The sequence below is a fragment of the Lissotriton helveticus genome, chromosome 3_1 (assembly GCF_964261635.1).
Source record: "Lissotriton helveticus chromosome 3_1, aLisHel1.1, whole genome shotgun sequence".
NCBI classification, from domain to species: Eukaryota; Metazoa; Chordata; class Amphibia; order Caudata; family Salamandridae; genus Lissotriton; species Lissotriton helveticus.
Genome location: NC_136061.1, coordinates 955,270,900 through 955,292,648, shown reverse-complemented (window position 1 = coordinate 955,292,648; position 21,749 = coordinate 955,270,900). Strand labels below are relative to the sequence as shown.

Here is a 21,749-nt window from a genome sequence, read left to right as displayed (position 1 = left end):
TGTAATTGTATTTGTATAGCACTTGCTATCCCTGACGAGGATGCTAATACCAATAGCCAAGAAAACAATGTGAATTGTACAGACAGGCAATGCATGGGTGGGAAAGGCTGGACGCGTTGGAGGCTGGTGGTAGGAAGCAGTGGTCAGAAAAGTGAGTTCTCCAGGTGGAAGGAGCAGATGTGGTTCAGGCAGGCAGATGTGACCTGGCAGGACGAGAGCACATGCAGGGATGTTGAGCATCTGTAAGGGAGCAGTGAAAGAGCGCTTTGCAGCAGTTGGGAAGAAACTGCTCCATGAGGTTGAGGAGTTGCACTTTAGTGTGTCAGGAGACTTGCCTGATCCATCTTCAGTCCTCTTGCACTGAAGTTAGCTGGGAGGTCAGTGGTTCGACTCACTTCCTATTTACTGTGACTCCTAACCTTTCCCAACCAGGACATCAGTGAGTTAAAGGACCAGATTCAGGATGTAGAAGGCAGATACATGCAAGGACTCAAGGAGATGAAGGTACATAGGATTGCCTGTGCTACTAACCTTGGACGTGTTGTACCAACTAGAAGGCCTTGCATTAAATTGCACGATCATATTAATACATCTTAACAGTTGTGCCCTAGCAGCTGCGTAACCACTGTCTGGATCAGTACGATTTCACTCGGAGCGCCTGATATTTAGCATGGTATCCATTAGGTGTGAAAATAATAGTGTTTGGTTTGGCAGGCAGATATTATAAATAACATGCTTCTGCCCTGACAGTGGCACTTGGAAGGGGAAGTGTGATTTGCAACACTAGATGGCTGCATGCTTCGTTCTGGGGTGCTGTGGTTTTTTAGGGTGGTATCTAGAGAAGGCCTGGTAGTGGCCCTTGTGTGATGGTCAACAATTGACATAAATCTGTGACATCTGTAACTATCAACTGTCACTGTATGCGTTATCCTTGGTTAATTTCTCCCTTCTGTGCCCACAGGACTCACTGGCAGAACTGGAGGAGAAATATAAAAAGGCAATGGTGTCTAATGCCCAGCTGGATAACGAAAAGACCAACTTCATGTACCAGGTGGATACTCTTAAGGATGTTCTTTTGGAGCTCGAGGAACAACTGGCTGAGACCCAGCGGCAATATGAAGACAAGAGCAAGGTGAGCACGGCTCGCGGTGAGGCGGTGGAAGAGCTGTGTGAGAACAAGTGTGTGTGATCAGGAGGGAATCTCGAAGCGCACAATTAAGTACAACGTGTGGCGAATAGTTTGTATGAACACAGAGCAAACATCATGTGTACAGGAAGGCAGTAAGATCGTGGGTACAACAATATATGCATGTGTGACAGTCCAGTATTGATGTACTTAAGTATTAGGAAATGCTATGATTTTAATTAAGAAGGGCGCACACACATTGACAATCGGAAGTATACCATATTGACGATGGTAACGAAATGTGATCTTTAAAAAAAAAAAAAGCACTGCTATTCACAGAAGTGGGAAATACCTCAGTTTAAAAAAACAATAATCACTGGGTGTGGCCAAGATTGCAGGCGGGTAAAATGCTCTTAGTGTTCCTCTGCCTGCCAGTTATCAGATACAGTGGGGCCTGGATCAAGGCAACAGCCTCAGTGAATGTGAGTAGAAACCTGAGAGACCCTCTGCCATTGGGATGCGAGAGGTCGGCGGACATGCTGAGGGTACAAAAGGTGGAACTGCAGCTGCCTCCACGAGCCACAAGGAGGGGCTATTGGGCAGGGGCCCGCCCAGATGGAGGACACTCGTAACCCGAGCTCGTTGGAGAACGAAGTAGGAGCACGACTGTCACAGCATCTGGCCTCCACCGCAAGGAGATCATGGGGCTTCCTGACCATGGTCAAAGCAGGCAAACCAGCAGTGATCTGAGCCCCTGACTGATCAGCTGACTCTTCCCCCGAGACCCGGACAGAGCGAAATCGTGGCCAAGCCCCGGGTGATAACGGGTTTCCAGACCCCATAACAATTGGACCTGCAAGACTGCCTCTGGGAGAGGAGCTCACAGGAGACGCAAAGTCAACACCCGCACTGCTGAGCAGGCCAGGAGGCAATACGACAGATCAGACTACAACTCCACCTCCACTGCCAACCCTCCCATTCTGCCCATTCATTAGATGGGAGGGTTAAATGCACCAGATAAAGACACACTCTGAGGCACACAAGGCTCTGGACATTCCTGGATCAGGTTCGCGAAGACCCCCCTGGAAGGATGGGGGAGCACAAAAGAGCTAGGACTACCAGTAGCAGAGGGGGCAACTCTCTCCTAAAACATCATGACTGGACTTCAGCACAATATTGCTGGAAAGATGGGGTTTCCTGGATAAAGTATTGGAAGAGACTGGCTGCTGATGGAGGATATCGCGAGAGGCTGTCAATCGCTAGGACAGTGACCGGGTCACTTATGTTGCTCAAGTAAGATTAGGGGGGGGGGGGCAGAGGGAAATGATTCATAAATATGTGGAGAGATGGCCAATCCCCAGTCCATCACCACCCCCTTTTCTGATCATTTTGTCCACCATAAGCGTGGAAGGGTATACTCAGATGTGAGTCCCTTGCTCATTGCACCATCAGGATTCAAGCAAGCCGGGCCGACGACGCCTGAAATGGCAGAAACCGGTCCCCGGAAGCTTGTTTCCTTCCCAGTACAAGAATTGGCTTGGTAGTTTGGTTTGCCCTGTTCCCATCATGCACTGGGACAGGAACAGACTAATTTGCATATAGCCAAGTTCTGAGCTGGGATGGTGCAGTGAGCTAAAAAACGGTGATGGATCAAGCCCTGATCTTTGGACTGGGTAAGAGTGGTCTGCTTAATTCAGGCACTCTGTTCATCACCACCCCCTTTTCTGATCATTTTGTCCACCATAAGCGTGGAAGGGTATACTCAGATGTGAGTCCCTTGCTCATTGCACCATCAGGATTCAAGCAAGCCGGGCCGACGACGCCTGAAATGGCAGAAACCGGTCCCCGGAAGCTTGTTTCCTTCCCAGTACAAGAATTGGCTTGGTAGTTTGGTTTGCCCTGTTCCCATCATGCACTGGGACAGGAACAGACTAATTTGCATATAGCCAAGTTCTGAGCTGGGATGGTGCAGTGAGCTAAAAAACGGTGATGGATCAAGCCCTGATCTTTGGACTGGGTAAGAGTGGTCTGCTTAATTCAGGCACTCTGTTCATCACCACCCCCTTTTCTGATCATTTTGTCCACCATAAGCGTGGAAGGGTATACTCAGATGTGAGTCCCTTGCTCATTGCACCATCAGGATTCAAGCAAGCCGGGCCGACGACGCCTGAAATGGCAGAAACCGGTCCCCGGAAGCTTGTTTCCTTCCCAGTACAAGAATTGGCTTGGTAGTTTGGTTTGCCCTGTTCCCATCATGCACTGGGACAGGAACAGACTAATTTGCATATAGCCAAGTTCTGAGCTGGGATGGTGCAGTGAGCTAAAAAACGGTGATGGATCAAGCCCTGATCTTTGGACTGGGTAAGAGTGGTCTGCTTAATTCAGGCACTCTGTTCATCACCACCCCCTTTTCTGATCATTTTGTCCACCATAAGCGTGGAAGGGTATACTCAGATGTGAGTCCCTTGCTCATTGCACCATCAGGATTCAAGCAAGCCGGGCCGACGACGCCTGAAATGGCAGAAACCGGTCCCCGGAAGCTTGTTTCCTTCCCAGTACAAGAATTGGCTTGGTAGTTTGGTTTGCCCTGTTCCCATCATGCACTGGGACAGGAACAGACTAATTTGCATATAGCCAAGTTCTGAGCTGGGATGGTGCAGTGAGCTAAAAAACGGTGATGGATCAAGCCCTGATCTTTGGACTGGGTAAGAGTGGTCTGCTTAATTCAGGCACTCTGTTCATCACCACCCCCTTTTCTGATCATTTTGTCCACCATAAGCGTGGAAGGGTATACTCAGATGTGAGTCCCTTGCTCATTGCACCATCAGGATTCAAGCAAGCCGGGCCGACGACGCCTGAAATGGCAGAAACCGGTCCCCGGAAGCTTGTTTCCTTCCCAGTACAAGAATTGGCTTGGTAGTTTGGTTTGCCCTGTTCCCATCATGCACTGGGACAGGAACAGACTAATTTGCATATAGCCAAGTTCTGAGCTGGGATGGTGCAGTGAGCTAAAAAACGGTGATGGATCAAGCCCTGATCTTTGGACTGGGTAAGAGTGGTCTGCTTAATTCAGGCACTCTGTTCATCACCACCCCCTTTTCTTATCATTTTGTCCACCATAAGCGTGGAAGGGTATACTCAGATGTGAGTCCCTTGCTCATTGCACCATCAGGATTCAAGCAAGCCGGGCCGATGACGCCTGAAATGGCAGAAACCGGTCCCCGGAAGCTTGTTTCCTTCCCAGTACAAGAATTGGCTTGGTAGTTTGGTTTGCCCTGTTCCCATCATGCACTGGGACAGGAACAGACTAATTTGCATATAGCCAAGTTCTGAGCTGGGATGGTGCAGTGAGCTAAAAAACGGTGATGGATCAAGCCCTGATCTTTGGACTGGGTAAGAGTGGTCTGCTTAATTCAGGCACTCTGTTCATCACCACCCCCTTTTCTGATCATTTTGTCCACCATAAGCGTGGAAGGGTATACTCAGATGTGAGTCCCTTGCTCATTGCACCATCAGGATTCAAGCAAGCCGGGCCGACGACGCCTGAAATGGCAGAAACCGGTCCCCGGAAGCTTGTTTCCTTCCCAGTACAAGAATTGGCTTGGTAGTTTGGTTTGCCCTGTTCCCATCATGCACTGGGACAGGAACAGACTAATTTGCATATAGCCAAGTTCTGAGCTGGGATGGTGCAGTGAGCTAAAAAACGGTGATGGATCAAGCCCTGATCTTTGGACTGGGTAAGAGTGGTCTGCTTAATTCAGGCACTCTGTTCATCACCACCCCCTTTTCTGATCATTTTGTCCACCATAAGCGTGGAAGGGTATACTCAGATGTGAGTCCCTTGCTCATTGCACCATCAGGATTCAAGCAAGCCGGGCCGACGACGCCTGAAATGGCAGAAACCGGTCCCCGGAAGCTTGTTTCCTTCCCAGTACAAGAATTGGCTTGGTAGTTTGGTTTGCCCTGTTCCCATCATGCACTGGGACAGGAACAGACTAATTTGCATATAGCCAAGTTCTGAGCTGGGATGGTGCAGTGAGCTAAAAAACGGTGATGGATCAAGCCCTGATCTTTGGACTGGGTAAGAGTGGTCTGCTTAATTCAGGCACTCTGTTCATCACCACCCCCTTTTCTGATCATTTTGTCCACCATAAGCGTGGAAGGGTATACTCAGATGTGAGTCCCTTGCTCATTGCACCATCAGGATTCAAGCAAGCCGGGCCGACGACGCCTGAAATGGCAGAAACCGGTCCCCGGAAGCTTGTTTCCTTCCCAGTACAAGAATTGGCTTGGTAGTTTGGTTTGCCCTGTTCCCATCATGCACTGGGACAGGAACAGACTAATTTGCATATAGCCAAGTTCTGAGCTGGGATGGTGCAGTGAGCTAAAAAACGGTGATGGATCAAGCCCTGATCTTTGGACTGGGTAAGAGTGGTCTGCTTAATTCAGGCACTCTGTTCATCACCACCCCCTTTTCTGATCAATCCCCAGTCCAGGCATGGCTCAACAGTCATATTTATCACCACCATAATGTATGGACTGGTTAACCAATGGTTTGTTGTTATGATTATAGTTGGTTATCTGTGGGCAATATGCTGTTTGACAACCATCTCCTCTCAACACTTTAATGGCAGCCGAGCGATATTACACTACCGATTGTAGTGTCCGACACACCACCAGTACAGGTTATTGGCCACTACATGTATCGACATATTCACCAACTTCACCTTTATTAAAATTATCAGCCTCAACATACGAGGCCTAATTGACTCAACTAAATGGGTGGTGGTGCTGAGGGACACATCTGTGTAATGCAAGAAAGACATCTCTTATCAAGGGACGAGCATAGAATGAGGTTCCGAGGGTTCCCCCTGCAATATTGGTAAGCAGGATCGCCAAAACATGAGGGTATGGCAATCCATATCTTTGAATTTTTGAGGGGAGATAATATGCAGAGTAGCCCAGCTAAAGGTGCACCTGCTAGCATACCATATTAGTTTGGCAGACCAATCCCTTATAATTCCAACAGTCTATGTCCCCAATGAGCACCAAGAAAGCTTGCTCCCTGATACCCTGCCTGAGATAATTCATGCCCCAGGTGCGGCCATACTGGTGGATGGCTATTTTAATCTATTTATGAATAACGACATGGACATATCGGACCAAGGATATGGTCAGGCCGTGACGCTATCTAAGAGGGGTCAAACATAGATGCAGGACTGCAGGATCGTGGACCTATGGAGGCCCACCCAGAAAGAAGACTATGCATTTTACTTAGCGGCTCTTAAAACCTATGCACTCACAGACTACTTAGTAGAGTCAATATGTACACATCGGACTAGTGATTGTAAAAACAGTCACTAGTCCGATGTATACATATTAACCTTATGGTGCTGTCCGACCACTCCCCAATAACCATGACATTTAAAGAGGCCGTTCATAGGCTTCTGGAGGTTACATGGCAAAACTATGCACCACCCTACTCATGTCTAGGCACTCACTACAGCCCTTCAGGACAACATATGAAATAACAACACCAGGTAGGTAGTGGTGGCAACCGTGTGGGAGGGGGAAGACTGTGATAAGGGGGAGATGATTGCGATTTCTGCAAATGACAATCGGCTCCGTAGAAATAAGCGTGCACAACTGGAGAGCGAGTTCACAGAATTGGAAGCTATACATAAACGATCGAGGACCTACCAGGATCAGGAGAGCCCTGGACAAGGCCAGAATACAACTTAAAAGATTGGATCTGGACAAGGTGGGAATTTGCCACAATGCGCCTGAAACATAAATATTACCTTGGGGCCAATAGATGTGGGAAAATGCTAACACATGATCTACATGCCAAAACACAGACTGGCAGAGTCTGTAGTATAACAGGACAGGATGGTACCGAAATTACAGGGGATGACCCGATAGGCCAGGCATTCAGGGATTTCTATGTGCGATTCTACTCCACTTCGGTTCTGGAGATTTCTCTGCTTGCTTACAGGGGGCACAGGTGACAAATCTCATGCGAGCACAGGCACAGTCATACGAGAAACCCATTGAAAGCTCTGAAGAATTACCAACAATAGTACGCTTAAAACCTTTGAAATCCCCAGGACAGACGGCTTCACACCACTGTTTTACAAAACTTTATACCACACTCTGGCCCCTATTCTCACCAGGATATTTAACTCTTTAACCAATAGCAAGAAGCTCATGCAGTCCATGCTCGAGGCCTTCATTACAGTACTAAGCGATACAAAAGGGGATGATTGACGGAGCGTTTGAGCAAATCAAACACTCACCCCCAGTCAACTGATCTGGGTTTAATCCATCACCATTCTTTAGCCCACTCAGCCACCCCATTTCAGACATGGCTATATTCATTACAGTACTGCCTAAGCCAGGTAAAGATGCACGCCTCTGCAGTTCATACAGACCTATCTCCCTACTAAACACAGGAGCAAAACTATTCACTAGCCTACTGGCCTATAGACTCAATTCCAATATCTCTTGCCTAATCGACCCTCAACCAGGCAAGCTTTAAACCAACAGGACCCGTGAGGATATAACTAAACATATTTTACATGTCATGGACAAGGTTCAGAGATTCCAGTACGAGGCCCTATTACTCTCGATAGATGCCGAAAAGACACTTGTTCGCATAAGTTAGCCATACCACCTAGGCACCTACAGGCACTTTAGGGTCAGGCATAAGTTCTACTGCTGGATATTCAGTGGATATAGCTCCCCAAGGAGCTTGGTGAAGGTGAACCGGGTGCCTTCAGACCCCTTCCCTACACATCTGGGGACATTTTAGGGCTGCCGAATGTCCCTGCGCCTCTTCGCTTTGTACATGGAGCCCATGGTACACCGCTTCCAATCAGCTCCATACCATCAGCCTTTCTGCAAACAACTTTATTGTGGCTTTATCATAACCACCTACGTCCCTACCAGTGCTAGTTCAGGACCTGGAGATTTTAAGGGACGTTTCTGAGTTCAAGGTTAATCTCTCCAAATGCCACATAATAAACTTAACCATGGCGCCAGCCCACCAAGATCAATTGACGACCCAATTCCTGATTGCCTGGTCCACAGACCCCCTTTCCTACCTAGGGATACAGCTCACTCCCTCAACAGCCAAAACAACATAGGTTAATTATACCCGCCACTTGAAATCCAAATGTCGGTCATGGCAGCTCCACCGGCCCTTGTGGTTGGCCGCATTACGTCAATTAAAATGGCACTTCTACCTAAAATTCAGTATACCTTCCAAACCTTACCCATAACACCACCCTGTAGCACACTAATAACTATGCAAAAGGAGATTAACAATTTCGTATCAAATGGGAAAAGACCACCCATGATGAAACACATTACATATCAGCAAAGGCGGCTCCTCAATTGAGGCGGAGGGGCGTCACCTCACTGCTTACTCGCAGTGCAAGAAGCAGAAACTTAATATGGTAAAACTACCATTTTAGGTTTATGCTTCTCGCACTGCGAGAAAGCAGAAGTGCCTGGTTAGGGGCGGGTGGGTGGATGGTCCTACTCGAGGGCAGAGGGGAGGGAGTGGCTTGCCCACTGTTGTGGACCCTGACTGTTTGGTCGCCCACTGGAGCCGACCAAACCAGTCATGCGCACTCTCCCTTTTTCTTCATGTATGCTACATGCTGCCTAAATAGAGAAAATGGCCTCCCCGTAGGCGCCTGGCTGGGCGCTGTCCGCACCAATCACAATGCTGCCATTGCAGCATTGTGATTGGCTATGGGGAGGGAGGCTGCCTGACTCAGAACCTGTCGCAAACAGAGGAGAGGGTGGCTGTGTGTCACAGGGTATGTTAAGCTGTTCCAGAGGCACTTGGCAACGTTGGTGCAAAGGGTCGTCGGAGGAAACACCAGACCCAGATGAAGGTAGTGGCACCAAAGGTAAAGATGTGAAGGCAGAAGGCACCACCGTCGACGAGGCCACCGTCGACGAGGCCACCATCGACGAGGCCAATGTTGACGAAGCCGTCGTCGACGAGGAGATCTTCACGATCTTTGTCGACGTTTAACCCGTCGATGATGATAGGCTCTTCTTCGGCGACGAAGAAATGGGTATTGTTGACGAGACAGTTTTGAAGCTTAGGCATATCTTCGTCGACGAACCAGATGCCGATGTCGTCGTCACTGTAGTGGTCGACGAACCGTAGACTGCAGATCTCGTCGTCGGAACAATCGTCGACGCTCCCATCAACGATTTTACACGTTTTACGGTGGAAACGTGGGTAGAAGAAGCCGCAGACGCCCGAGAGCCAGATCTCGGGGGCGTCGGCGTAGCAGGAGGAGGTGGGGACACCACAGGAGCCTTCAACGCTGAGAGTTTCTTCTTTTTCAAGAAGGGAGAAGGTAAATCCTGTACACTGCTACCCTTTGAGGCGGCTTTTGACTTACCTGACACCAGGCTTTCGGCATCCGACAAAGCTGAATCCTTGTCCTTCCGCCTTTGTAACCAGAGGAGTAGGCGACCCTCTCTATCCTTAAAGGCTTTTGAGGAGAAAGTCCTGCAGATCTTACATTTTCATAAGCAGTAAATACATTTCTTGTGGGGGTCTTCAGAGTAAAGTCTCAACTTCCCACAAGAAGAACAAGGTCTAAACAAAGACTTCTTACTTGAAGACATGGCAAAAGTACTGGGAAACCAGAGAAGTGGAAAGAACTGAGCAGAGCTCAGGGAGACTCCCTTCACACGACGTGCAGTAGAAAATCTGAGGGCCTGAGCCTCTGAGGAGAAGGTTCTGGAGGGGCGCTTGCGCCTGATTGGCTGTAGTTTGGACTAACATAATGACAGTGATATGTTGCAAAGTTTTTTCTTTCTCTCCATGTATTCCTATGGGAATTTATGACTTGGTATTTGCAACAATTTCTAGTGTGTATTTTTATGCGTTATGTTTTTATATACATATTTGTATTTCCATTTTATTGCTATTTTATTTACCGTGGGGCTCCCACTTCGGCGACGGGGAATATTCAAGCATGTGAATCTATGAAAGACACCAATACTGGAGAACAACCTGTTTACAGGTAAGTAACAATTGTTCTTACGCCTCGCCACTGCATATCAGTCCACATCGCGGGCGGTTCTTGGGGATACCCAATGCCACACACTACTGTCAGGCCACACAACTTGGAATCCTTGCAGAGTGGGGTGCCTTGATTTCGAGAAACACTGGTGCTTTATGGGCAAGGCAATAGCAGGCACTTCGATATGGAACATACCATGGCTGCCCCGACTGAGCTGGGCCTGGAGGTTGTACTCCTCACCCAATACACAGGCCATACCAAAAGTGTGGGACAGGGTGGCAGTGGGAAACGAATTTACAACCCATCCTTCCCCACTGACCCCCTCTTTGCTTACCCAGATTTCGTTCCAGGCATGTGTAATCTACACTTCAGCGTTGGCAAACAGCGAGGTGCAGAAGGATTGGCGACTGCTTTGATACCACTGTGATTATCCCTTTTGCCACACTGAAAATACCCTCTGAAGTCCCACAGTGTCAGGCAAATGGCTCTGGCATTAGGAGCAGAACAGAACACAAGACGATCCTTTCTATATGGGGTTCAGACTAGATCCCAGAATACACATCATGTCTTCACCAGCTATAACATCTCTTGGGTATGGAACGGCTGACACTAGCCATAGAAAAAAAACTATACACCTACCAGGAGCTGTGATCCTCCTCCTTACGGCTATGGTCACTGGAATTTAACAAATAGATTTGCCCTAAATACCATAAGCTGCTACATTTGACCCCCCCAGCCCCTAGGGAACCTTGTAGCAAAAACCTGTTGGATGTTCAACCTTATGGAGGCAGTCAGCGGGCGAGGGACTTTGGAAGGGACACAAGCCCACAATTTGTAGACGACCATGCCATTATAAACTATTTACCGCATTTGTAGCGGGTGGGGAGGCCCAAGAGGTGGGAGAGGTTTTGTTTGGGGGATGCATAGAACTTGTTTACTTTGTCAGCTGTGAATACAGCACTGTAGGGCGCTCTGGATAAAAGCAGGCGGTTGGGAATATGGGGTGGGCACAGTGAGCACTGCGGTGGGTCAGTGCATCGATGCAGAAAACAACTGAAATGGATCTGGGTAGGGGTGGGGGGGTAAAAGCAGAGTTAGTCGGAACATTTATTATGTTGTCACTGAATGAGTGCCTCTTGACCGTTCATCAGTGCGAACAAGTCCTTGCTTGAGAGTTGCATTGAGTGTAAAAGCTGCAAAAAAACCAGCTGAATTAAACCTCCATACCGGTCTCTTGGTAGGTAGATGCTAATTACACCAGAGAAGAGCCCTCTTCAGCTCAAATATGATTTCTGTAAATCCCGTCTGCACTCTGAGCAGAAATGGCTCATGCTAGGCACAGAAAAAAATAAGATCACGACAAAATGACCACTTAAGTAGAGAATCGAATACAGTTTGCATGAGGACTCCTTGAAAGAGATCAGGATTATTGAACTCTCTTACAAAGACCTTGGGGCTTGGTATTTTTGACAGGAGGTGCTTTGTCTCTTTAGCTCTTGACTGCTGGGGATAACAGTTTTTTTTCCCATAGGTGAACCTTGCTTGTCTACAGAAAGATCAGTTTCACTTACCATCTTTCCCTGCCTGGCAAACGCTAAGCACTTTGCTTGCTTATCCATATTCTATCATTTCAAGGGCTTTTTTTTGCCTGTAATGCATACTTTTGAAGCCATCAGCTAATCTGTTGCCTTAATTTGCATGGGCAGGCTGATGCTAATTCCAGGTTGAGAGATTGGCCCTGCACTAAGAATAAGCCAATTTCCCCTGTAGTGTAGGCTGTGCCCGGGCGGTTTGATCATAAATCTTTTTGTGGATATAGGCAGACTATCTGTGATCATGGGCATGCAGACGGTACTTACTTATCTACTAAGACAGAGGTCTTCAAACTTTTGTAGGTTGAGCCCCCCCCAACTGAATATTTTGAAATGTCGGGCCACCCCACCACCTGACAGAAATTTCTGGAATCTGGTACACTACATAATTGACCGCCACCTGCATATCCCGGGCCATATCCGGCAAATAATGTTCGACGCAATGAGTTTAGTGAACTCTAGGTTTGTGAGTGGGTGTGGTTAATGACAGAGGCTTATTACACAGCTCAAAACAAAATTTTCCAAGATAAACTGTGTGCAAATAGTTTTTACTAGGATGCTTTGTTTTATACATGGCATAGATTTATAAATGCCCCAACATTAATGTGACAGGTGTGCCTGTTTTTCGCTACAGAGATGGTCAATCCGTGGATGGATTTTTGCTACTGCCATCCTCAAGTTGTGCTCCGCATCCAGTCTTAAACGGTACTTAGTCTTTAACCTTGTGGGTGTTGCTGCATGCCTGTATAATTCTAAAGGAAACTACGTATATTACAGCTTGGTTGCTATGCTCTTCTAAAAGCAGCCCAAGTGCAACATTCAACACAGTTGCCTAGGAGGCCTATGTAATTGTTGAACTCCAGTACGGGAATATTGTAGACAAAAATAAACATTCCCCAAATATTTCCAAACCGGTTGAAATAGTGTAATTTAACTTCTCTATGTAGAACCTGGGGCTGCTGCCCTAAAGGTACCTCTGAAGACATCCCCCTGGGATGGTGGCTCGCCCCCTTGATTAAAGAACTGACTTAAGTGTACCCTAACACCTCATTTCACATTGTACATGTCACACCATTGCCCCCAAATCTTTTGGTATTTCCATGTGTAGGACTCTTAAAGTCAACGGGTCTCCTGAGAAGTGCAGAGCTGCCAAGGTTTCAAATTGCTATCTGTGACATTTTCATAATGTTAGTGTCTTATGAGTGACATTTCAATGACTATGACACTTTCTCGCAAGCAAAATCAAGCAAAGAAGATGACAGAAACATAAATATCAGAAATCGCACCCAGTTGAGCAAGGAGAAACTCTTAAGAAGTCACTGAACTAAAGTGTGCAACTGGACTCAATACTTCATGACTAGGTAAAGCACTTGGTACATGTTTCATTGAGACTTAGATGTGGTTCTAAAATCTTACCCAATAAAAAACACTTCCAATTTTGGTTTGATTCTTGAACAGCCTGCACTTAGTGAGTTTCACAGATGTGTGCGCCTTCCCACCATATATGTTTACAAGCCCCTTTGTGAAGAATATGCTGCAAAAGTACTTTATTTTTCCCTTGACCCGTTTGGGTACCCGACCTAATGAAGAACCAAAATCTTGAACAATCATGGTTGGAACCTACAGCATTGACTTTCAACAAGGACAACAACTTTTTGTTTTGAGTCTGGGAGAAGCAGAGAACTATGACCATACTCCTAATAAAACTGCACATGCTGCCCACTCTGCAATGATTTTAATAGCCACAGGGCTCTGATCATGAAGCCCAGTTTGCTCTAATTTTCCTTTAGAATTATTACTGTTACCCTACACTAAATATTACGTAGTAATTACACTGAATATGAAGGCTACTCTACACGAATGAGGATTCCCACTTTTCACTAATTCTCATGGTTATTCTGTCTCTAGTTAGCATTTCCACTGAGAGACTGACATTAATTTACTATTAAAACGAAACTCTCAACCAGCTCTGATTTTTCAGCAAGCATTGGATTAACGAGATATACTTTTGAGTTTTATCCAATACTTGCCATGCTAAAATCAAAATTATTAGTCCAAGAATGCAAAACTATCTTGACTAAAATGGCAGGTATAGCCAATATGTTATGAATGACATGGAGGCTACTTGGAAGCTATTCAAAACAATCGTTTTCATCTCTGCCCACTTGGGCACGTAAAACTGCTTTGAAAATGGTGTGCAACAGCTGATAATCCCCAGTAGTTGCTACTGCTAATAGAAAGCCAAAACCAACATAATTGCAGCTCCACACCATCCCTTTGCGAACCTTGCAATGATGTTGGTTTTGGCTTTCTATTAGCAGTAGCAACCACTGGGGATTATCAAATAAAGATTTATTTATGATGATAGTAGATCTGCAGCAGCACACTTGGAAGTGGTCTAGCAGCTTCATGCGAAGTGTCTCACCTGAGAAATCACCAACATAAATACATTTTAAAACAATTTAAAAAGATAGTTTCCTTGACATTTTTCAAATAAAAAAAATCAGTGACATGTTGAACATTCAGGTAAAAAATAATGATCGTTTGCATTCTGATATGTTTTGTCCCTCCTACTTAACTGGAAAAGACAAACCAGATTGTGAGAAACACACAAGCACCATACTCACTCTGGACATGGGACTGATCTCAAAAGTTCTTTAGCCTTCTTACTCTTGACCTCGGAGACCTCTAAGACTAGGAGCCTTGTAAGCACTACAATAGGCTGCTATCACATGCCAGACGTGCGCTATATGCCTGACAGTAGAAATACAGGCTTGGGTTTGCAAAGGCTGCACTGTGGGATGATGACATGTAAGTGAAGAAATAAGCCATGTATGTGGTACCATTGGAGGGACCACGTTCTGGCTAGAAAGCTATCCTTCTGTAACATTTATGTGCTCTCCGCCTCAGACGCTGATATGAGTAGGCAAGGGACTTGTGCGAGAGGAATCTGAACCACTGCAAATGAAAACTGTAGAGCACCGTGAGTCAAAGATCAAATGCAATTGGAGCTAATTAGGCCTATGTGCAGGCACAGAATACAAATTTAAAGAAGGTGGTTTGAGTGAGAATATGGTTGAGCACTTTATCGAAGAGATAATCCAAACTCATGGTAAGAGTATCAGAAAGATATCGGTTAAGATATTTACACACTTACAAAATCGAATTACAAGCAATAACATGCTCACATTTTAAAACAAGCCTCAAACACTTCTTTAAAGAATTCCGCCACAGCTCCTCAAGATTGTCGAATTTCTCTGCCATGTCCACCGTCTCCTGCCTGACTATCTTTCTGGGCCCAGTATAAACCAGTGCAGCCAATCAGCAGGACGAATGCTCACTCTGCCCTTGATAGGAACATGATCCACAACACCACAACATACAGGCGCTTTGGTTTATGCCCGCAAATTCCGCGGCACTTCCTGGAATCTCAGCTGCTGCTCCCCTCATATGTGGAACATCACTGGTGACGTTCCTGTGTGCTGATTGGGGAAAGCGGGAGTAGCAGCCATTCCAAAATCCCCATTTGAAATGGGTGATAACTTGCGAGGTGGAACAGAGGAAAAACAAGACAACAAAGGTACGAATTTGGGGTGGAGTGCGCCCCCCCCCCCTCTGGAATGGTGGGGCATACCCCACAGATTGAAGAACACTGTTCTAAGAGATATGCATTTTTTTTGTCATTTATTGTCCTGGCAGGAATAATGCAAATGAGGTTTTTTCCAGGTTTTTGGGTGGTCATCAACTAGAATAACTGTCTGTAATGTTTCATAGAAACCCGCAGTCCGGCCGATATAGACTGCACTTCCCGGCCTTTTATTTCATCTATCAGGAAAAATGGAAGCAAGCCATTTTATTTGTTGCAGGAGTAAAGATATATTAGCAACAACAAGGGGCCCCAATTCAGTCAGCAGGGGACCTCGGGGAACATACTTTGTTTATGCAACAGTGGTCCCATGCATGTAAGAGATACGTACAACAATAAATATAGACAGAGTCGATCTATATTGGGAGCGACATGTCCAGCCGGACAGAGGTCTTTCAAGTTTACTCAATAAACACTCAATCCAAACACAAAGAATACCTTCCACAATTCACCTAGTGTGGTACACAAGCCTGTGCCCAGCACTAGCAGATCCAGTACAGAAGGTAGATTTAAAAAGCAAAAAAGGGCTTTTTAAGGCGAACAAACGTTTTCTGTTTTAAATTCAGTTGTACAGAAATGTCAAAGCAGCACCATTACATTACATAGTAATCAAGTTTTGCATTAGGTGCTAGACAGGTCGACGGCGTTTCGGACCCCCTATTTAATCGTGGGGACCATCATCAGGACATTCAGTTAATGCCTTAACATTAATTAGCCTCTAATTGCCAGGGAAATCCACTGGAACTCAGCCGAGGGGAAATTTTAAATGATTGGATCGCCCGGAATCGAGCGCACAAGTCCGCGTTACAATATCGTATCAGACGGAGCCAAGGGAACCGGATTAGTCGGCGTGAGAGTGTGCTCCCTGGCGTGCTCGGCCGTCGACCTGTCTAGCACCTAATGCAAAACTTGATTACTATGTAATGTAATGGTGCTGCTTTGACATTTCTGTACAACTGAATTTAAAATAGAAAACGTTTGTTCGCCTTAAAAAGCCCTTTTTTGCTTTTTAAATCTGCCTTCTGTACTGGATCTGTTAGTGCTGGGCACAGGCTTGTGTACCACACTAGGTGAATTGTGGAAGGTATTCTTTGTGTTTGGATTGAGTGTTTATTGAGTAAACTTGAAAGACCTCTGTCCGGCTGGACATGTCGCTTCCAATATAGATCGACTCTGTCTATATTTATTGTTGTACGTATCTCTTACATGCATGGGACCACTGTTGCATAAACAACGCAGGAGTAAAGATGCCATTTTCAGGAAGACCGGGTGCTGAAAACCCTATTGTTTGCGTTACCTGTGTTTTTTGCACTCGTTTTAGCGCAATATGCATCATTGTGTTAAAGATTGATGCAAGAACGCATTTTGAAGTAAACTACACTGCTAAATGACATTCGCAATTCATATAATTTTCCGAATTTTCTCAAAACTTTGTGTAAGTACATTAATTTTGCACAGCCTTACAAAATACCTACCTACAGGCTTTAGCATGATGTTATAACAAACCACTCATATAAACCTAATGCCTGAAGGACATGCTTTTCACAATATGTAAGTCAAGCCTACTTGCTTTGTCAAAGCTTTTAATAATGAACCGATCGCTCCTAAGAATTCTACCAAATCTTTTTCCATTAAACCGATAAAGCTTGACAGTATAGCTTACACAAGCCTACTGAAGTGCGCATCAGCTTGCAAACATCATGATAACAGTTATAAAATTACATAAATGCAGATTTCCTGATGGCAAAACAATATACACGTCCTCTCATTAGGGCTAACAAGAATCATCTCAGTGAGGATAGTCTACTTCCAGAATTTGTCAGTCGATGACCAAACACTTCCCTGCTATGGAAATCTCTGAAAGTACATGTATCCAAATAACCCTACAAAGTTTGTAACATAGTGTGATAAATCCACTTTATAGAGGCCTATTAGCTTCAACAACTGCTTTTCACAATAAATGATCCAGGTCCACTGACTTTATCATAACGTTTCATCATAAACTTACCACACTTATGCTATTTGCTTTCCATCCATACCAATCAAGTATGGTTTTTTCATTGGCTTGTCAGCATAACCAGCACTGGCCTACTGCATGGAGCGCAAGCTTTCCAGCAAAGCAACCATCAGGCATAAAGTCATAAAATTACAAATGTATACAAAATTTCAGTTAGAAAAGCAAAATAATCTCGCCTAAAGGGGCTTAACAAGGATTCTCATTGTAAAATTTTTCTATACACACAGATTGTCAGAGGAAGTAATTAACGACAAAACCTTTGCCTAGTACGGTAATCTTTGAGATTCTATGTAACAAAATATCTGTATGCTTTAATACAGAGCAATAATAAACCACCGTTAAATGTGTATAGGCTTTAACAACTACTGTTCACAATAAGAAAGCAAGGCCTACTGCCCTTATCATAACTCTTCAGAATAAATAGACCAGACCTATGGCATTTGCCAAAACTTTTCCCTACCTAACAAATGTATACAAGATTACAGTTTGCAAAGTAAAATACGGTCTCTCCTAAAGCAGCATATTGTGGATTATTTTGGGACATATCCCTTTCATTAGGGCCTAACACAATCATCAAAGTGATAACCCCTAGGGTTTGTCAGACTTGGTGGCCAAAGCCAAAAGCCTTACCTTCTATGGTAATCTGTGAGATTACTTGCAACAAATGCCTGTCTGTAGCAGAATGTGATAACAACTAACTGTTAAAAGCCTACTGGTTTTAACAAATGCTTTTCACAATAAATACGCTTGGTCCACTGCCTTGTGATAACTTTTCATAATAAGCAGATCAGACTTCTGGCGTTAGACATAGTTTCCCAGTGCACCAGTCATGCCTACTGCTCGTCCCCATAACCAACTCAAGTGTAGTATTCTGAACGTGCGCTTTTCCACATGTAGACAGTCATAAAATTATCAAAATACTATCTCTCCAAAGTGGGCAAAACAAGGGTTCTCGGAGAGCAAATCTTCCATATCCACGGTTTGTCACAAGAGGTAACCAACATCAAAATCCTTGCCTGCTACGCCAATATGTGAGATTTCCATGCAACAAAATACCTGTCAGAAGGATTTGCTACAAAGTAATAACAGTCTACCCTTGAATGTATGTTGACTTTAACATAGGCTTTTCACAATAAATACATGAGGTCAACTCCCTTAGTTGTAACATTTCATAATAACAAATTGAACAAAAAACCCAATAACAAAATGCCTCTTTTTTGCATGACGACCCCCATTTTATTGGTAAGATTTTTTTTAATTTTTATTCTTTGCATTTGAACTCTGCAAGCCAGACCTCGGAAAATGAGCTTTTACCCCTAAAACAGCGGCTGCTCTGTGCCGATTGTTGTGGAGGGCCAGGTCGGGCGGCGCCATCTTGAGTGAGGCCCGGTCCCTGGCTGCTCGGGAGGTAGCGGTCCAGCTCGGGGAGGGGCTTGGGTGTTAAATAATGGTCCCCCATAGGGCGCGCATCGGTCGCGCGCAGCGGGCGCGCCGTCTGCGCGCCGAAGGAGCGCCAAAGGAGGGCCCGTCTGTGCCCGTCCGTGCCTCGGACGGGCCCAGGGCCAGCCACTCTGCTCGGCGACCTTTGGGGATGGACATGTTAGACAAACACAAGTACTCGCACAACGATCTTTGGAGATTTGCTCCCCCCGTTAAGGGTTTGCCTTGCCCACGTGCGGTTCCAGACTGTGCTCTGGCTAAATGCCCCAACTGTGGCTTTTACCCCCAACCCTCCCTTCCCCCACTTTCAGTCAATAACGCCACGGTCACCAACATTAGGGCGGGATTGATCAATGCTAGATCTGCGGTGAGGCATGCCGCTGATGTTTATGAACTACTGGTGGATGGCCAGTTAGAGGTACTGTTCCTCACGGAGACGTGGATGACTAGTACTTCCGCCAAAGTGTGGAACTTGCTGTCCCCAGGGGTTTTAAGATAGCTAGGGTAGATCGACCCCTGGGTAGAGGGGGTGGATTAGCAGTTGTTTTTAGGGATGGGTGGAGCTTCGCTTCTGAGCCTCCGATTGCGGAAGTTGGGGCTGAGGTTCTTCATTTTTCTATAAAAACTTCCCCCCATTTTACCTTAGGTGGATCTTTGATCTACAGGCCCCGGGCCAGGCTAATCACTTTCTGGACTCCTTAGAAGAATACATAGTGCCGCGGGCCTTAGGCTTCCCCAAATTTCTGTTGGTCGGCGACCTAAATATTCATATGGATGTTCCTGATGCCCCTGAAGCCCGCAGGCTTGGTGAAATTCTTGAGCTTGCTCAGCTCAAACAATGGGTAACCGGCCCGACGCATGCGGGTGGTCACTTGCTCGACTTGGTTTGCTCCAACTTCCTCATCCAGTCCGTGACTGTTGAAAAGACAACCTGGTCTGACCACGATCGGGTCAGGTTTATGTGGGAAATGTCAGAACCCAGCTTCCCATCCCCCATCTGTCATCCTCAAAAGATTAATCTACCCGCGTTTAGACAGGCCTTGACCAGAACCCGCCCAAAACTCAAGACGTTTCTGGACGTTGCAGTTTGCGAGTTCAATGAGTGGGTACGGCAGGCGGCTACTGCCTCCACTAAGCAAACCACGTTGTCTAGAGCCAGGCGCTCTCCCTCTTAACCCTGGTTCTCCCCTGAACTGAGAGAGTTGAAATTGGGGTGTAAAAAACTAGAACGAGCGTCGAGATGTGGATATAGCTCTGAGGCTAAATCCGCTCTACGGCTCGCCCAGAAAGACTATTATGCAGCCATTAAGGTAGCTAAGGGGAACTTCTATGCAGGGCGCATCGCCAGGGCGGATAACAATAGCAGAGAGATCTTTGCTATTGTTAAAAGTTTTATGTCACCTGTTGCTGCTGCTGTTCCCCTCCCGTCCTCTGCGCAATGGTGCGAGGAGCTGTCCACCTTCTTCATTACTAAAATAGCGAGGATTCAGCAGGACCTTCTAGCGGCTCTTCCAGCCGACTACCTAGCAGCTGACTTGGGCCCTCCATTATGTCCATGTCCGGGACTGCAGCTTATGAACTTTGCCCAAATTGCGGAGTGTACTGTTCTCCCTCTCCTCCAGTCTCTGAAGTCTGGCTCTCCAGCCGATCCGTGCCCGGCCCGGGTGCTTTCGGAAGTGGCGGAAACAGTCAGCGCTGAGATCACGCAGATAGTTAACCTCTCCCTGGCCGCTGGCGAGGTGCCTTCAGTTTGGAAACAGGCCAAGCTGCCGCTTCTGAAGAAACCTGGACTGGATGCGTCGGCTCCCGGTAACTACCGTCCCATCTCCCTTTTTCCGGCACTCACGAAAATCTGTGAGAAGGTTGTTCTTCAACAACTGGAGAGCTTTGTTGAAACCTCCAATGCCCTCCACCCCGCTCAATCAGGCTTCAGGGCTGCATATAGCAATGAGACGGCGTTGGTGGAGATGACCGAGGCAATTCGGGACTGTCTAGACGGAGGTGGCAGAGCGGTCCTTATTTTATTGGACCTCTCTGCCGCGTTCGATACCGTCCCCTATGAGCTCCTCCTCCGCCGGCTGTCGGCCATTGGTATTGGGGGGGTTGTTTTAGACTGGCTGTCCTCTTTTTTGTCTGACAGGACTCAGCAGGTCTGGATGCCTCCTCACGCCTCTGAGCCTAAACCACTGCTTACAGGGGTTCCGCAGGGGTCTACTCTTAGCCCCTTGCTGTTCAATGTCTATATTACCCCCCTGGTTTTTTTGGCGGAACAGTTTGGGGCTAAGATCATAGGGTATGCAGATGATACCCAACTGCTGTTTACTTGGCCGGACGATAATTTGGATACGTCGGCAGTTCATCTGTGCTTGTCCTCTGTATTTCGCTGGCTAACGCAGGCCCAGTTGAAATGCAACGAGGAAAAATCTGAAGTGCTTTTCTATGGTTCCTTCCCCCCCTCGTTCAAAAACACACTGTGGCCTCCTAACATTCCCAGCCCGAAAGAGATGGGGAGACCTGCAAAAAACCTTGGCATCTGGTTCACAGAGGATCTCAGATTCGAGGTTCATATTAAGAAACTTGCAGGCACCTGCTTTGCCACTCTGAGAATGCTCCGCAAATTCTTCCCCCTGCTCCCCAGGGATGCTAAGGAGACGGTTGCTAGAGCACTCATACTGGCAAGGCTGGATTATGCGAATGCACTGTTTAGTGGCATTCCGGCCTATCTGGTGAAACGCCTGCAAATCATCCAGAATGCGGCTGTCCGTCTTTTATTTAACATCCCTAGATGGAAGAGTGTCCGCGCAGAGCTACGCACGCTCCATTGGCTTCCTGTTGCACAACGCATTTTGTTTAAATCTCTGGTGCTTGCGTT

The 21,749-nt window shown here is 46.4% G+C and overlaps 1 protein-coding gene across 22 annotated transcripts in view; it reads left to right on the top strand.

Moving 5' to 3' along the window:
* LRRFIP1 (LRR binding FLII interacting protein 1) overlaps window positions 1-21,749 on the top strand; it is a 542,422-nt gene that overhangs the window by 393,208 nt on the left and 127,465 nt on the right. For 15 of the 22 annotated variants that reach the window (XM_078681355.1, XM_078681354.1, XM_078681348.1 and 12 more), the window contains 2 exons: window positions 433-504; window positions 962-1,132. In XM_078681355.1, the coding sequence (XP_078537481.1) occupies window positions 433-504; window positions 962-1,132 (243 nt within the window). The remainder of the gene's footprint in view (window positions 1-432; window positions 505-961; window positions 1,133-21,749) is intronic. The other 7 variants (XM_078681352.1, XM_078681350.1, XM_078681346.1 and 4 more) reach the window with 1 other exon arrangement.